Source organism: Spea bombifrons, chromosome 1, assembly GCF_027358695.1.
Source record: "Spea bombifrons isolate aSpeBom1 chromosome 1, aSpeBom1.2.pri, whole genome shotgun sequence".
NCBI classification, from domain to species: domain Eukaryota; kingdom Metazoa; phylum Chordata; class Amphibia; order Anura; family Pelobatidae; genus Spea; species Spea bombifrons.
Window position 1 is genome coordinate 138,341,984 of NC_071087.1, and position 18,384 is coordinate 138,360,367.

General features: G+C 38.1%; 1 protein-coding gene across 1 annotated transcript in view; it reads left to right on the forward strand.

Annotated features, from left to right (window-relative positions):
• The first annotated feature begins 1,267 nt into the window (after nucleotides 1–1,267).
• MCTP1 (multiple C2 and transmembrane domain containing 1) overlaps nucleotides 1,268–18,384 on the forward strand; it is a 236,695-nt gene continuing 219,578 nt past the window's right edge. Inside the window, exon 1 of the mRNA XM_053474807.1 lies at nucleotides 1,268–1,382. Within this exon, the coding sequence (XP_053330782.1) occupies nucleotides 1,299–1,382 (84 nt within the window). The 5' untranslated portion in view covers nucleotides 1,268–1,298. The remainder of the gene's footprint in view (nucleotides 1,383–18,384) is intronic.

Here is an 18,384-nt window from a genome sequence, read left to right on the forward strand (position 1 = left end):
AGACACTACAATGCATGCATGTACAGTATGTATCAATATATGTATACAGTACATCTCTGAATGCTAGGATATAGTTTGTCATTAGTGGCAATAACCTCAATATGAAATATGCAACCCGCACTCACCTGCACAATATAGCCACAATATAGCCATCTCAAAAAACAAGAACCAGGACAAGAAATGTCAAGTGTGACAAGTGGTACGTGAGGGGTCAAAACTATTCTATCCCTGCAGCTTCTCTGCCTCTAATCACACCCTGACACACCATGGTCATATCTGGCAGCCGGCTACATGGAGGCTGGAGCTCTCCCACCTCAGGGAACAGGCCTAGCCAGAATGCAGAATGTGGGGACATCCCTGCGGTGGAGAATCTATAAGTGCAGGGTGGGCCGGTTCTCTATCTCACTAACAGGGTGTCTGTGTAATGAAGAGTCCAGTCCATACTTTCCATGAACTGGCACTCAGGTATCTACTAATTGATCGATGCTACCTGTGACCTATCAATGGATATAAAGCCTAAAGCCTGAGAGGTTCATTTATGAGCAGGGGAGATGCTGGCGGACTGCCTTTAAGATATCTGCATTTATTTACGTTAGTAAGCAGACACGCTGCCCAAGAGTAAGAAACAAAACTTCAATGTTTATAAAGTTCTTAGGGCAGGATTTGTTAAATTTTTGTTTATTTTTGTTTTGTTTATGTTAGGAGCGCAACGAGTGTGCAAATAAAACAGGCACCTGCTTATTAATGCAGACATGTGAGCCCTTCCTAACCTGGAAGACATGAAAATCTCAGACACCACCTCAGTATTAGTGGTGGTTTGTCACAATATATATACATTGTGTGTGTATGTATATATATTTGCTGTTTTGATATAAAACACAGGAGTGATGGGAGTGATAAAGGGCCTCTGTACGCCTATGATGATATTTCATTAAAAATTAGCTGTTTCCAGCTGCAGTAGTCATTTACAACATTAACAATGTCTGTGCTGTATTTCTGATCTATTTCATGCTAGTTTAATGGCCAAAATGTGTTTTTCTTTCAAAAACAAGGACATTTTGAAGTGACCCCAAACTTTTGAACGGCAGTGTATAAGGAAAGATCTGTTATATATATATATATATATATATATATATATATATATCCCAATATATATATACGAGGCACTTTGGTGATTGATCTTTGGTGGAGAGCTAGGCCCCACCTCTGTGTCTGTGGTCAATCACTCCTCCGTTCTCCAGTCCTTCAGACCTGCCGGTTTTAGTACTGCATGTTACAGAAACTCCTCGTAGTGCAAGATGTTTAACCTACAGCTTCGAAGGACCAGCTACTCAGATTACCTCGATTCCATGCAAGAACTTATTTCTTCATTGCAGCTTATGGTAAGGATTACATTTGCATTATACAGCGTAAAATAATTATTAGAAGCAGACAGCTTCCTCTAACATGTACCAGCCTAAGGAGACTGTTCCCCTGTGAAAGGACATTTCTTTCTTTTTTTTGGCTATATAAAGGTACACTTTTGCGTGGTTAATAATATAAATCTCTCACGTGACCTTTCCTATGTCATAGTTTCCGTGGTTACTTTAAGTTTAGCGCAGGCTTTCATTATTAAGCATATCCAGTAATCAAAGAGGAATCTGATCTGAAAAAAAATCCCTTTAAGATGCTCTGCTTATTTTCCGACATACAGTAGCATTGCTTTCTTTTACCAATAACAAGTCGGTGTGATTTCAGGCTGTGATTTGAGAGCAATGTAATTTGATATATTTGCATACATACGTGGGCAAATCATTTAGCCTAAAATAGCCAGGTGGAGGACATGATCTCCTTTCGATTTGTTACTCATTCAAATGTTTGTTAATTTACCCTGAGAACTGAGAAGCAGTACGTTGAGATGTGTCATTCAAACTGATCAATTCACCACTAGTGACTACTATTGATCTATTGATATATACCGTATATATAATTTGTAATGCCTGCCTGTATGCAGTTTGTTAATCCCACTATTTCTACCTGTATATGGAGTTCTCCAAAACACAAATTAATGTCACTGGTGGTGGTAAAATAAAATGGTACAGGAAATAGCCAGAAATCCATAGAAGCAATGAGAAGCCAGGGTTGTCTTTATTACTATTGTGGCCCCAGGGCACCCTGTTATATAACAGATTGCAAAAATCTGTTGGTTAACATTGAAATAGATCTATAAACATTTTGCATACTGTTATTCCAGATGTCTTTCATTGAGAATTTAAATAAAGGGTAGGGTAGGCAAAGCATGACTTCTCACCGATACATGAGGCAGCAGTAAGGGGATTCAGCATTGTTGGGTGGCTGCAACAATGTTGCAGCTGGAAGGGTTAAATTGAGGGGAGAGGTGATTCCTTACTTCTTTCGCTTGGGACATCAGCTAAGTGACAGCCGTTGCCTCCAGCCAGCCCTGTTTGTTGAGTCAGGTTACATTATGATGTTTACATGCTATTAGGTGAATTATGATGTTGATGTTTTGCTTCCCCTCTCCCGCGTTGAGATTTTGAATTTGTTGTCACAGCTGCAGAATCCAAGGACAAAGAAACATTTGCCCATAACAAGCTTGAGGAGGCGTGTCCCACGGGGGCTTATGGCACCTGCGGGACTTGGACCCATATGAGTAAAGAGCTGCCTGTTAGGCATAGTGCTCACCAGCTGGGATGTGGATTTCTAGGTGTATCGCTGGCTTGGGGAATAGATGTGTAAAACCAAGGCCTACCCCAAAAAATGGTGTCCAGTAGACTTGTGCATTCGGATTAGTACGTATTTCAATTATAACAAAATTTCCTCATTTTGGCAATTCGTATGAATCTTAATTTTGCAGATCTCCCGGTGAACTTCTGCAAAATGACGGAGCTTCCCCTGTTCCTCCAATCGTGGGAGGGGATGTGCCCGGAGGCTCCTCTTATGTGGAAGTTCACCGGGAGGCCCGAATAACGAAGACAGATTCGCCGAGAAAGAAACGCATTTCTGCACCTCTCTTTCTCAGCAAATCTATCAGCATTATTCCGGCCTCTCTGTACGCATCCTTTCCTGTTTTCCGCCAAGGGAATGCCTTTTTGCGGACATTCACCAGGAGCCCATGTCCATGAAGAAGCGGACAAAGAAAGAGAACAAGAGTGTGAGAGAATGTGAAAGAGCATGAGAGAGTGAATGAGGGTGAGTCACAAATAATTTAGTTTTCGAATGTAATATGCCCTCTGATTTTTTTATGAGCCGAAAGGCATGAAAACGAAATCCGTTGTCTGAAAACAAATAGACCAAAAAAGGAAAAAAAGAGTCCAGTGTCTTTATTAAAGGGACTGACGGGTGGGGGGGGGATTTGCGGGATAGGTTCATGCTATGGATCTAAGCCATGTACCTCCCTATCAAGAGGTAAGAATTTGCTGGCTCACTTTGTAGCATTTCACTCTTTGAGATTGTTTAAACCAAAGTAATAGAAACTCTGCACTGTATTCATTAAATAAGTAAAGGAAGAAAGCTTGAGATATAAAGCTATCCTAAAGAAAGGTTATTCATAAACGACAGACTAGATTGGGCCAATCCATTCTTTATCATGTATCTATGTATCATGTACCACCCTCGATGTTATAAAATATGTATTATACTTTATACTTTATACCTGTTATGCCAGTGATTTGCTTTAAATTGTATTTAAAATATATTATTTTTTTGATTCCAAGGAATGTACAATATCTTCTCAGTATGCCCTGTCACATTTACATTGTATCATAGCAAGCCTTAGCAGGCATGCAAATGTGTCAGGTGTCACCTAAATCAGTTTACTCAAAGGGGGCATTATTTGCATTGAAAAAAAAATGAGTAATAGCATTCAAATTAACATCAGCATTAAGAAAACAGAACTCTCAGCACGCGTGTGTGGTTTCCGGTCATTTGTGCGATAAGATCTGTAGACTGTACTTAAATTATTGTTTTTTATTTATATAGCGCCAACGATTTACGCAGCGATTCTGACAATACATACACTCAAGAGGTATGACAAAACTAGAATTGACGGACTAAGACAAACCGATACATTGTATTAACAATCACTGCTTGTCTAAGGTGATTAAAGCAAGTCACCAGGCAGCCAAATCAGATCAAAGTAATTGAACAATTAAGTTCAATTAAGTTAAATATGATATGAACTGAAACTGATACAAGACAAATAGAACCATTACAAATGTATTTAAAATCCAACGCATTATCATCAGGCCTGTCTTTAACCGCTCAGGTGTAGTTTATTTATCAGGTGGCCGCTGACCATAAATTGCCAGAACCACCTAGTGATTGCCAGTCCAGCCCTGATTATCATATCTATGTAACAACTGTTTTGCATACTTATGTGAGTAGAAATCAAATATGTGGAGTTAATATCCATATAATTTAATATAAAACAATAATAAAGTAATCACTTGATGTCAAAGAGTTTGTCAGTAAGTCATTAAATTGGGCATTAAGGCAAAAACAATTAAATTGCTTAATTTAATGTTATAATCCACAATACAAGTAAGACTAGTGCTGGAACTGCTGATTTACAAGTCAATCTTCATACATTAGTTTTATGTTTAGTAGTTAATATAGGGCTGGGGAAGCCTGGATGTTACTAATATTAAAAATTAAAAAGCCATCGGCACTGCAAAGGTTACATTGCAAACCCTTTGTCTATTGTGTTTTGTGAATCTTTTGTTTTCACCTTAATACCTTTTAAGTCCAATCTTCATTGTTGAAAGCCCTCTTCTGCTCACAGTGATACATTTGTCAATGATGTGGTTATTTCAAATGATACTTTTGTAGTATTGCTGGCAACACTTCCCAGAAAACAATTAAGACTAACCTATGAAGGGGAGCACAAAATCCCATACCCTTCATTATACAAACAACAGTATTTACACTACATTATAATGTATTGCTGGTACCTATTAAATTTAATGTGGCAATGAAAGAGTTCATTCATTTGTTATCTGTGCATTACCTATATTTGTTTTACCTTTTTATGCTGTGTTAATTGAATTTAAAGCTGCCTTCAGATTTCTAGAACTGCTTCTTGACGGTCTTGAGTGTCAATCAAACACACACTATGTTTCTATGGACCCCACTGAATCAGTTAAGCGCAGATGTTTCCATTAGCTTTTATTGGAGCCAATGCTACCCCTGTTTGTTTTTAGACAGGTCATTGGATCGCAAATCATACAATTTTCCCCTCCACTAAAACCAATTAAGTTTTAGACAGATCATTGAGTCGAGCCAGTCGACCACAGAGCACAGTCTACATGCTGCTTGCACTGTGATATCCATAAATGATCACACTTGTGTAGTTATATAATGTAAAGGAAAACAGGGCTCAACTGGTTTATAGAAGCATAGCTTTTACTTTGCATTTCATAATACTGCATAACAAATGTGCCAAATAAACAGTTTTGGTATCTGTTAATTCAGATCGTTAACAATTTGTTGACACTCACTTTAATTAGAATTAGATGTAACAGCTGCAACAGGAGGTTAGCAGTCATCTTCCAGGGGAGATCTTTTAGTTGTTCTTCGAGCTAATAATATCTTTACCCTCTACTCAGTGGCTTATTCTGGCCTAGGCTGACTAGTCAGGTCCAAGGGGGTCCTAGGCTCCACGATGCATCGCTCTGCTCAATGCGCTGGTTGAAGGGATCAGATAGCCCTGGTTCTGCTCCCTGATCTATAACTAATGAAGCCCATGGAGCAGCGCAGCTTAGGCGGAGTGGGCCTTGACAGAGCTAGGTGGTGTGCAAAAAGGAATGATTTAATTTAATTGGTTCAGAGTTGTTATGGGTGGGGTTATTAATAAGGTATATAAGTGGCAACCATTTTGTAAACGGTCACTTAACTGCTTATCTAAATCCTGGTTGTCCCACCCTCCCTCCCTTTAAGGTGCGTTGTGGGGGGTGACTACCCCGTTTTGTCACAGCGGCGGGGATAGTTGGGGATTATTGCCTAATACAGTGTTTTGTTATGTTTTTGGTTAATAATTTGACTTGGTTCAAGTTATTGGTGTAGGTTTCGAGCTGGCCTGTGGCTCAGAACCTGGGGTGGTGTAGGGGTGTCTCGGTATGCCCCTGCACTGGTGTGTGGTTAAATTGGTGGTGTGGGGGTGTCTCGGTATGCCCCTGCATTGGTGTGTGGTTAAATTGGTGGTGTAGGGGTGTCTCGGTATGCCCCTGCAGTGGTAATTTGGTTAAATCGGTGGTGTAGGGGTGTCTCGGTATGCCCCTACATAGTTATAATTTGGTTAAACGGTCTGGTAGGGGTGTCTCGGTACATCCCTATTGTGGTCAATATGTTAATATGTTAATGTGGAGGCACCTGGTATGTGTTGGTGCCATTATATGGTTAATTTATTGGTTATGTGAGGTCATTGTCAGTGTTAATAAGATGTAAACTGTTAATAATGTTAACCGGGGTGGCTGGGTTGACAATGACCTCTCAATATTGTATATATGTTAATAAAGCTGTGGACAAAATATTTTGCACCCAAATAAAGTGTCTGAGTCATTATTTGGGTATGGGGTACAGTCTTCCTGGGCACAAACTCAACTATGCGCTTGTCATGTATTTATTTGCTTTTAAACATTTGCTTGCTCGTAGAAAGATTATCACAGAGGATTTTCTTGCAATATGAAAATTGGAAAATAGGGATATTTGTCATTTCAATCCAGAGCCCACTGATCTAGTGGCTTTATTTCTATCGCTGCACTAATTAAAAGGGGTGACTCTTTAATTACCAAATTAATCATACGTCTTTGTCAACAGCAAAAATCCTAGGCTGTGATGCTTCATGTTTGTTCAACGACAAAAAAAATGACTCATGTTTTCAGATGCTTAGCATGCGTACACATGCAATACCTATTTAACACACAGTGATTTCCCTAAATTCAAGAATTCTAGAAACCATCATGTAAATGACTACGTGGTGAGGACCATGTCTTAATAAAACAAGGGCGTCAAAATCATATTCTCCTTGCTTAATGATACAAGGTTTGTTTATATATAAAATTATAGTTTTACTCAAGGGTCTTTCACTCTCACATTCCCATAATTATATGTTTTGCTTGGATTTATACAGAATTACAAATATGTGCTAAGATTTTATAGACTATGTATTTTTACTTTTAATGTGAATAGAAACAAAATGTATTTTATCTTTTATTACCATGTCCTTTGTGACCTTTAATATGTGTGACTCAGTTTGTTTTTATCTGTCCGCTGATATTTAAAGCCTGCACCCACTGCCTGATATTTAGCACATAATCAAACTTTCGCAAGCTAAAAAAATCTTTCCGTGATTCTAGATCACAAGCACTTTGTAACTGTTCAATGTGCCACATTAACAAGGAGAATATTGCCCACAGGGCATATACTCAGAAAGCATAGTCGAGCCAGCATATCTAGTATGGGATTTGCAGGTTTATTCATTAGACTGGGAGTCTGCAGATGAACTTAGATGATATGTCCATCAACTTCTCACTGTTCACTGTGAATTGCTAGTCCTGCGTAGCTTCTTCTACCAAGAAGGCCAGGCTGCTTGTATAAAGCATAATTTATTTAAACTGACTTAATTAATGGGATCTCACTGTACATTATACAGAGACTTGAAGGAGAAACCCATTGGAGTTTGGCCATTATAGTGAATTTTGTGATGTTTCCCTAAAACTAAAAAGGAGTTAAGGAGCTTTGGACCCTGAAGCAGTAATACAAACAAAAGGCCCTTCTTCTCTGACACCCAATTTATTTTCCATTTCAGCTGTAATCATTCATATAAAACATAACTATTAGAATTTAAAACTAAAGACATATTGCTGAGTATGTGAGAAACAAAATCATGCAGGACTTATAGATTTATTAGAAAAAAATAAAAATAAACAAGAAAATATTGACCTGATGCATTGATCAAATATTTAGCAGAGGACACCTAAGTGAGTTGTTTCAGAACTTTAATATTTATTTGCTCTCCACCCCTTATACACCAACTTTCCTACTCAGGAGCAGCTTTCACTCAAGAACATGTAGATAGATACCTACCAGGTGGAAGAAGAATGAAAGCAAATTACCACGCAGGATAGCTGTAACCTGCATGCTGCCTCTACTACTACCACCGCTGATCACATACACAACCATGCATGTGCACATTGTAAAACATGTCCTCTCTCTTGCCACACTCCCTTGCATAGCCATTTTTATTATATATATATATATATATATATATATATATATATATTTACACAGCTCTTGCCTAACCATATACCTTAGCTCTCTTGTCTCCAAGCTTCTTGAACAAATTGTATATATACACACCCAACTAAGTTTATTGACTATAACTCTTTACTTGACCCTCTAATTATAATTAATAATAAATAAATTAATACATTGAATTCAGCTCTTACCCTAACTAAAGGTAATAAATGTCCTACTAACTGATAAATCCAAGGGCCACCACTCTACAGTATTGTAATCCTTGTATGCTAGCCCTTGGATTTATTAGTCAGTAGGCCATTAGTAACTTTAGTAAGGGTTGTGGCCCATGGATTAAGAGCTTCCAGTCTTCTGGGAAAGCTTTCCACAAGATATTGGAGTGTTTCTGTGGGAATTTTTACCCGTTCATCCACTAGAGCATTTCTGAGGTCAGGCACTGATGTTGGATGAGAAGGCCTGGCTTGCAATCTCCGTTCCAGTTCATCCCAAAGGTGTTCGATGGGGTTGAGGTCAGGGCTCTGTACAGGGCAGTCAAGTTCTTCCAAACCAAACTCCTCCAACCGTGTCTTTATGGACCTTGCTTTGTGCTCTGGGGCACAGTAATGCTGCAATAGAAAAAGGGCCTTTCCCAAACTTCCCAGAAAGTTGAAAGCATGGCATTGTCCAAAGAGTCTTGGTATGCTGTAGGGGACATACCAAGACATTTTGATGAAAAAATGATGCCTTTTTCTGGTACTGATTTTCCAAACTGAATCTCAACTTCATTTTATAAAGTGTACAGTATGTAGTATTTTAAATCACTAGTTACCATAATCATCATTTTCACAGTTGGCTGCTTAAACCTGCAGTAAAGGCATGCGGTTTCATTCATCTCAAGATGTTTTTCAGGTGCTAAGATGATGACGATAAAACAGCATCAAACTGCGTTAAGTGTGTTAGTTAGACCCACACACTCTCTCTTATAGGCATTTAGTGAGTTTATGATCGCTAGTCAGTGTATTATACACCTGTACTATCAATAGGGGTTTTAAAATGAAAAAAGAAACCCATTTACCAGTTACTAAAAAATAATCAGGCAATTTTGGTAAATTTTAAACTCCCACAGATTAGTAAGCAAGTCAGCGTAGGAAAGAGATGGCTGTAATAAAAGTGCAAGCTCTAGAAAAGCATGAAACTTAAGTTTGGAAGGAAAGTGGGAGATATCTATACAAATGCTCTACTTTGAAATCAGTTTTCAATGAGTCATGAGGTCTATTCACTGAACTGTGAGTGCAAGCAAGTTGGACAGAAATCCAGCTTGTAAATTCACTTAAGCCAACGCACACTGCATAGCGTAGCCTGAAACTTGTAAAATGTAAGGTCACAGGCCCTTTCATCCTCTCACACAACTTACATTTTAGCGAATATCCGAGTTGAGTCTTGTCAACTGCATAATCCCTTAATTTAACTGATTTAGTGAATAGACTCAAATGATCAAAATATAAAAATATGTGATTATCATATAAAATAACATGATAAAAGCTAAAGAAATCATGCAACAAAATATTGTTGTGAATGTACAGAGGCTAGCCAGTGTTCCACACAAAAAAAGAGACATTGATAAGTCTAGATGAGGACAATTGATATAACCAAATTGGTCCCAGAGAAGGTAGTGTCTTTAGTTGAAGCTGATACTTTTTTGTGTGGAAAATGTGGAATGTCAAGTAAGCTTTCATGGCCTCAGAGGACTTTCTGACGATGGCCTGGTATACCATAGAGATAATTCAGGCTACATGCGTCTCGCAATGTCCATAAAGACATGGTTGGATGAATCTGGTGTGGAATAACTTGAATTCCATGGACTAGCTATTGGGCACTATGTGGCCAGAAACGCACCATGTGTCTGATCGGGACCTAGCTGCAAATCCATGGAACTTTAGAACCGGGGTTTGACAAAGAGCTGTCACACCAAATATTGATGTGGTTTAGATTTTTCTTCTCACTCACTTTGCATTTTGTTAAATGAAAAAAAAAACTATTAACACATCTTCTTTTTTTGAAAGCATTTTTACTTTACAGCATTTTTTCACACCTGCCCAAAACTTTTGCCCAGCACTGTGTGTATATTTGACTAGCTACTCCTGTCATACTAGCAAATACCACCTAAAACAGTGTCTAACAATATTTGTTCCTATCTGAACAACTTTCGTTTAAAAATACACCATTTATACCCCAGGCATATACCCCAGTTCACAGTTAATCTCATGCCATAATTTACTGACATCTATAAGTGGTTTGATGCTTATAAATTTAAACAGGAAAGTGGAAAAGAACAATCTCTGATAACACTGGATCCATTTCCTTGTGCTAAGACCATTTGTTTTAATAAAGAATAACCAGTTGTAAAGACTTTCTGATAAACAAAAGAATAAGGAAGTCACACATCCATGGAGCATTAATTAATTATGGGGACATTTGGAGTGGTACACCATGTAGTAACAGTACATTAAACAAAAAAGAATTTCAGAAGCCCTCGTTGTCGGAACACTTTACATGTGGAAGTGTTTATTGATTTAAAACAGCCTCTCTAGTCGTGAGTTGCAATAGTCAGCACTATTGGTTTAGCTACAAGCCCTAAACAGTTTCAAAATATAATCTCCTTGGCTTTGGTCTGCGGGTATGCAGCCCCATACGCAACACCAGCATAAACTTTTTCAGCAATTTGAGCTACAGTAGCTTGTGTACCCTGTCGCTGGTTCACCGCTTTACCTTCCTTGAACCCCTTTTGATAGATAATGACCACTGCAGGAACACCTCACAAGAGCTGCAGTTTTGGAGATGCTCTGACCCAGTCGTCTAGCCATCACAATTTGGTTCTTGTCAAAATTGGTCGGATCCTTATGCATGCCCATTTTCCTGCTTCTAGTACATCAACTTTGAGGCCAAAATGTTCACTTGCTGCCAAATATATCCCACCCACTGACAGGTCCCATGATAACAACATTATCAGCGTTATTCACTTCACCTGTCAGTGGTCATAATGTTTAACATTTCTAAGTTTGGGAACGGACCAGCTGTTCTTAGAGGATTTTTTCTGTAGCCTCCTAACATGGTTTTTAATGCCATACAGACCTCAAGCGGCAGATCAGATCATGTAGTGCTAGATTGATGCACCAGGCTGCACATTGCGAGAACATAAAAATGTAATGCCACGGTGGCCGCACATAGTAATTTGGCAGCAACTGGCCTTAATGTTCCAGGGCCACTTAAATATCCAGTCCAGAGTGAAGACGACTGTGGAGATCATAAATTGTGTTTACTACCAAAAGGATACAAGCAGTGGCAGGGAAACCTGCACAAACGCAAGCAGCTTTGATTGCATTTCGTTGTGTTTAATTTTCACTGCTTATGTGTCCCTGTCGCCTTTTTCGTAGCTCGAAGTTCTTCTTCTTTTTCTTCTGCCATCTTTCTTGGTCCGCTATCCGCTTTGGCCTCCCAGAGTGCTTCCAGAAAAGGGTGGAGGAATGGGGGTGTGTGGTGCACTGACTGTAGCTCTGCCGTTATGCATTAGTCCTCCAAGAGAACAGAATTATGCAGATGGATTTGAGGAGATAAAGGGGTACATAAAAGCTTCCGTGAGAGATTGTGGGAGAAAGTGAGCGTGTGAATGAGGGTAAATAAGTACGAGTTTCATTTCATCTGAACTGTAAAATGAAACGAAAAATTAGTCCAAATTGTTTTTGGTCCATGTTGATATTACACACCAACTTACACATTTTTATAATACAGGTGGATTCTATATATTCTAGACAAATGCAGTCATCATCGACTGTAGGATGTTTCTAAGGGGTGATTTATTACTTCCCAAAAAGGCCTCCAACTTCCCACTTCTTACGTCTGAATATTTTACAGTTCTGTCTCATTTATCCTGATTCCTTAACAACTGCTATGTCTGGTTGTACAAATTTTGCCTTGTTATCAGGAAACAACTGGCACCTTCTGGCTCAGGGGCAGGAAAGCCAAGTGGCCTATAAAATACACAACATACGCAGTAGCACACCCATTTGCCCCTCTGCCCCCTCAGCTAGCTTGTTATAAAATGTATGTTTCTCTTCATTGATATCAGAAGAAATCCTTGGGTCTCAACTTTAGGTGGAATGTATGATTAATAGGTAACCTTGGGCTATTGTGGACTATGAGCGCTGTTATATTAGAGTACCTTTTTCATTAACCACAGGTTATAAATCTGATTGCGTTTACTCAGTTTTACAGGTAATACAGCCCGGCACGGGCTAAGATCCATTACAGGGAATGATAGCATGATTAAGACATGCCGTTTTCTGTTTACCAAATGACTTTTCTCTTGACCATGGCATTTCAAATCTGTTTTCTAATGTCTGTCACAGTTATGCAATATACTCGAGAATCTTCTAGCAGCTTCAATAAATGCGGCGTTAAATTAAATGTAACCATTTACCTTGAACAATTTGGTTTTCTTCAAGTGTGTACTCTGAACAAATATGTTGAATATATTAGCTGCTCAGAAATAAATTGTTTCTGTAGAGGGGTGGCGTTATTGCGACTCATATGTAACGCCAGAAATAGTTATTTTGTTTAATTTTCTATCTTTTTCATTAGTATTATAATTATTACTTTAATGCTTACATTTGCCTAGCAGAGGAGCCAGCTATGTATAGCTAAAGAGGACACCCTCCTCTAGTCAATTTGATGTTGCTGTCAGGATTGGTTTTGGCAAGAATGATTTGTGGGGTCTCTTTTCTGTTATGTACAACCAACCTCATGATTGTGATCTCTGTAGAACTGAAAAAAAGTCAGATTTAAAAAAAAATGAAAGACATAAAAACCCAGACACCCCCAACACATGCCCAACAAATTCTAGTTTGTTCCAAAAAAAAGTCCTAGATCCAATTTATTCATTCATTCCACAATGCTGTTTTTGTTTTTCCAATGTTTATGCATCATAAACTAGCAAAGACATTATCAACTGCTATATGGCAAAATAATAAGGGCATGCGTTTTACTTGTATCCCTTTTGGGTTTTATTGGCTACTCTTGCTAGAGCAGAACAGATGAAACCTGTTAGTGTTTTATAGGATGCACCCGTGCTTGTACTTAAAGTGGTTTTGTTATCAGTGCATGAATCAGATTCTTAAATTAAAGAATAATCAGAAGTGATTGATCCTGTCTTCACTGGGAGCTTGAATCCCACCAGCATCTGTCAAATCAGATTAGTTTGGAAACATCACCTTATAACATGCAACACATCTTCATGATGGACTTGGTGTAAAATTGAATGCAATGTTTTGTTTTTATCCCAAATAAATCATTGTAATAGCGATGACAGCGATGTGCTAGCGATTAACCAGCTGATCAGATCTAACTTTTTTTTCTTACTTGCTGTATAGGGTATTTTTATAGTTTTGTCTAAAGACATAAAAAATATAGCTTGCGCTTGAATTTTGTCCACACTGGTCTCTTCATCACTAGAGGAGACAGTGGCCCCGGAGATAAGAGCTGAGGGCAGCCAACATACACCATTGGTTCAAATTAATTACTGACTAATAGGGATAAACTCAAATGTTCAATTATATTATTGGGCCAGAGAGATTATGTATAAAAAATTTCCGGTGCTTTATCATTTATAAAAGATGTGTCACCATCATAGCAACCAATGGACACTGTTCCTGCTGATTGCACCATTCCATTGGTTGCTCTATTGCTAACTTTTCATGCATTGACTCGGTTATACATTTTTTTTATAAACTTATCAGTTTTTTAACCCTTTAAGACATGCGAATGGGCTGACAAAGATAAAATGACTCATAACCGTTTCCCATAGAAAGGGTCTTGCACTGTGATCAATGGGTTAATCATTCAGATGTTTCCTGCATGACCTTTAAAAAGGTTTTATATGACATTTCTCACACCGGTACTGCTTGTTCCAGCACCAGCCGTCTGTGAGATAAATATTTTGATTTTAGACTTTTTAAGAGGTTTCCAGAGTCTATAAAAAAAAAATATGATATAACAAAATAAGAAATGCAGTTTTTACATTCTCATACCTTTTCTTTTGGATAAATCTGTTTAGCTTTGCATTTCAAGTACAAAGTACTTTTTAAAAGCAACGTTTCCATATTAACATTAAGTAAAGCCTTTCCTCCAGCTTATATATAGTCTTTGTCACAGGACATGGGTGGCTGTTTGGCAATCTCCCCCTTCCAGGGCTATTGAACTTTTTATGTTCTACATGAAATTCCACAGGTATCCACGATGAAGCTGTCTGGGGTGGCATTTTTATCCTGACAGGATCCTTTATGTGCACCTTTTATTGGCATTTTATGTATTCCCTTTCTGCAAGTGTGTTTTGGACAGGACTGAATAGTACACAATGAGCATGTTATCTGACAGGTACGTCTTGGGCTGCTTTATTGCTAGACCATTGGGACCCCTGGCTGAATGCTATCATCCTCAACATGTGCTAAACTCTCACCAGTGTAGTTTATCTTTTGATCGCAAAGCTTTCATAGAGAAGAAGCTGAACCACAAACTATGAATACACTGTTAAAAGCAGTGAATATTTAGTCTATTGAATAGATTCTGATGTTTCTGTTGCTGCATTTACCCTAATTAAAATGTTCTAAATTCAGCAGAGTAGTGGGAACAGCAAGTTCAGGGACAAGTAGCAGTGTCTGAGTGCACACACATACTAACATGCACTCCCACTCTACCACTCACTCACTCTTACACCATACAGTTCCATAAACATACATGTAATATCTCCCTCCTCTCATTCACACTGCTAACCCTAGGCTCACCCCTGACATTTTAACAACGTGTGCTGACACACACACTCAAGCTAACACAATAGTAACACACATTTGCTCTGACACCATACATATACTTGGGTGCCATGCACCCGCAGCGCCGCCTTTAAATATGTGCCTTAATGTTCTTACATTATGTGCTCAGGTGGGTTGAAACACCCAAAGGCACTTTCATTATGTTTCCTATCTCAGTTGCCCCCACATTTCAGACGATATTGGTGCTGAATCCGCAAACTCAGTAATTCTCCATGTCAGGGATAGGTACAAATGAATGGTTGGTCCAGGTTGTGCGAGATCTATTGGTTTTGTACGTTTTTAAAAATGTCATATAATGTTTGCAGTTTTCTGTTCTCTATCTTTTAATTTATGTGTTATGTTAACTGATTGTGAATTTTGGCACCATCCAATATGCATATAAACATTTAGTCATTTCAAGAGATTGCTTATATTACAAAGAACCGAGCAGGAAATCCTAACAGACACTAGGAAGTTGGAGAATATCCCAATGGGATTCTTAAAAAGCAATGACTCATTTTTACTAAGGGGAACTGTCAAGAATGTATTCACTGGTTATTGCAACCATTCATTAAAACATACTGTAGATATTTATTATTATTATTTATTGTTTTATATAGTGCCATCAAATCTGTAGCGCTATACAATGGGTAGACAGGACATAACAAGTAGTATGTAACATAACACACTGACTAACAGAGACAACAGGTGAGGAGGGCCCTGCTCAAACGAGCTTACACTCTTTCCCATGTTGTTCCATGTTGCACACTGTGTTAATTAGCCTACCAACATTTGAGCATTTCATATTTCCCAGTGAACTGGACAAAACTAGTGGAGCCCTAAATGCTGGACCGTATACCATGGCCAATTAGCTTTCCCTACTCTCTTTCTCCTTAACCACACAAACACCTGCATGAAAGTGACCGGAGATAAACCAGACCGGTACCTTTTTATCTTGTCAACAGGGGAGAGATGGAGGCTTTGAAGTGGAAGGACAGGAGCCACTATTAGCAATATCCAAGTGATTTTGAACCGTCGATTTAAGCCCCACCGAGCATGACCGACAATGTGACATACCTTTTGTATTTCTGTAGATAAGGTTTAGTGAGTATTAAATGTGACGGGTGAAGGGAATCTCCATAACATCATAAAAAGCCATTGTCCACACTCTCAGAATATGCAGGCACCTCCATCATAAATGTACCTGGGAAATGAAAGTCAACATTGAGACAGGACTTGGGCCCTTGAGGCGTACATGGAAATCTGCAGGGCTTAATTCTGACCCATACAGGAATGACCAACCTGACCATCAGCTTTGTGACCAAGTAAAGGGTTACACAATATACATAACTTCATTACAAGGAATGAAAAAATGATGTACAGTTTAATATGAAATAATATAATTAAATTATTAGAAATATCCTAGGATGGCAATTTTAATATTCAGTCAAATGAAAAAACATGATTAAGTGCTTTCATTTTAAACTGTGATGTGGTCTCAGATAGTTTGCTCTAATATTAGCTAGCAACGTGCAAGGAAACTTCTGTGACTTCTGATGAGATTTTAATGGTACATTCCTAGTCATTAATCTTTGCTTCATTTTATCTTGGTTATGAATTGTGTTATGTCTTAGAACTAACTGAGCATGCTTTTGTAACAATAGGCTTGTGGATAAAATGATCACTTGCATAAAATAATATTGCATGTTATATTCATTTGTAAGACACCCTTCCGTATTATTTAAAAGGGCATGGTGAAATGTAATTTCGAGTTCTTCTGTTCTCCGAAAATAAAAATGACTCTAGATTCAAAGTGTTAGGGTTCCAAACCCGATACATGGTTTGAACTAGCTGTAGCATAATCCATCATTCTATGTAATTTAATGATAAAAGGTCATAGTATTCTATATGCCTAAATGTTAGTAAAACACGTATATAAGCTGCAGAAATTGTGTTCATAAATTAAATCATTAAAAAAAAAGTATAAGCCAGAGAGGGTTCCAGTGGGAGCTTCTGTGATTTCGTTTTTTTTTTTCCGCTTTGTAACTAAATCACAGTTTCCTGCAAATGTGCTGTCCTAGCGCTTAATTACCCTAGAGATCAGTTGCCCTGGCATTTATACAGACACACGACTTTCCGTATGTGGTAGGAGAGACCAGATCAATGAGCCGAGACCACGGTCTGTTTTGGCCCATGCTCCTATTCTGTGAAGCCACTGGATATCTTGGTCTTGACATTTTCAATAACTGTACTGTGTTTTGTTTGAAACCCTCTCTATCACGTTCTATTTTAAGTACTCATCAAGTGAATTTATACAAAATACGACCAGAGAATAAAATCCTTTAAGTGCCATAAGCAGATGTAATACATTTGTTATCAGCTTGGGGACAGCCAAGAAACAAAAGAACATCATTTATTACGCTGAAATTACTTTAATTTAGTGCATAAAGACACAATGAAAATATTTTATGTATCATTTTATGAAACAGAAATATAGACCTTAAAACATTGTTCTCATTTCAAAAAGTAAATGCTTTGGCAACACACACATCATTTCATATGCAAAAATCTCAGCATCTTATATTAATTTTTACATTCTAAAAATAATTTCATGTTTGATAGATTTACACAAATGGCCATTTTTATGAATATTTTTCTGATTAATTTTATCTACTCCTGATTAATCATGATATAAATTTTAATGTAAAAAAGTGGACTATTTTATACAAAACTTTAGTCTTCTTGCAAAGTTCATACATTAATAATTGTTTCTTACTTTAGGGATTTTTTCTAGTACGCTGGTTCGGTACTTAGTTCAATCAAAGCACTTGCATGGAATCATATCATTGCTTTATGGTTCAGTAAACCAGCAGGCAGGTACCATAATCACCAGTTTGATCGCCATTTGAGTCATATAGGAGTTGAGAAGAGGCAGAGCCAGGCCAGAGGCATGTCAACGGACTAAAAAAGAAGTGAGAAGAAACAGAGATCAAAGACTGCATCAGGAGCTCAATAATCAGCAGTGATTCCAAGAGCCTCTGGTTGCCAGGCATGGTCATAGTAGCAGACCTTAATGGCCTTCATCCCATCCCAGTAGTTTTGAGTTTGATTTCATCCCATGGCTTTAGTAGGTTTAAAAGCTATTTGGTTTATTCTGTGCAGATAAATAAACTGTCAACTGGGATTGACAAAAATAAATAATTAAGAAAGGATACGTAATGACAGTAGATGATTTTAGAGGTAAATGACTTAGAATGTTTCAGACCAAGCGTGGGTTTAAACAGGGACCATT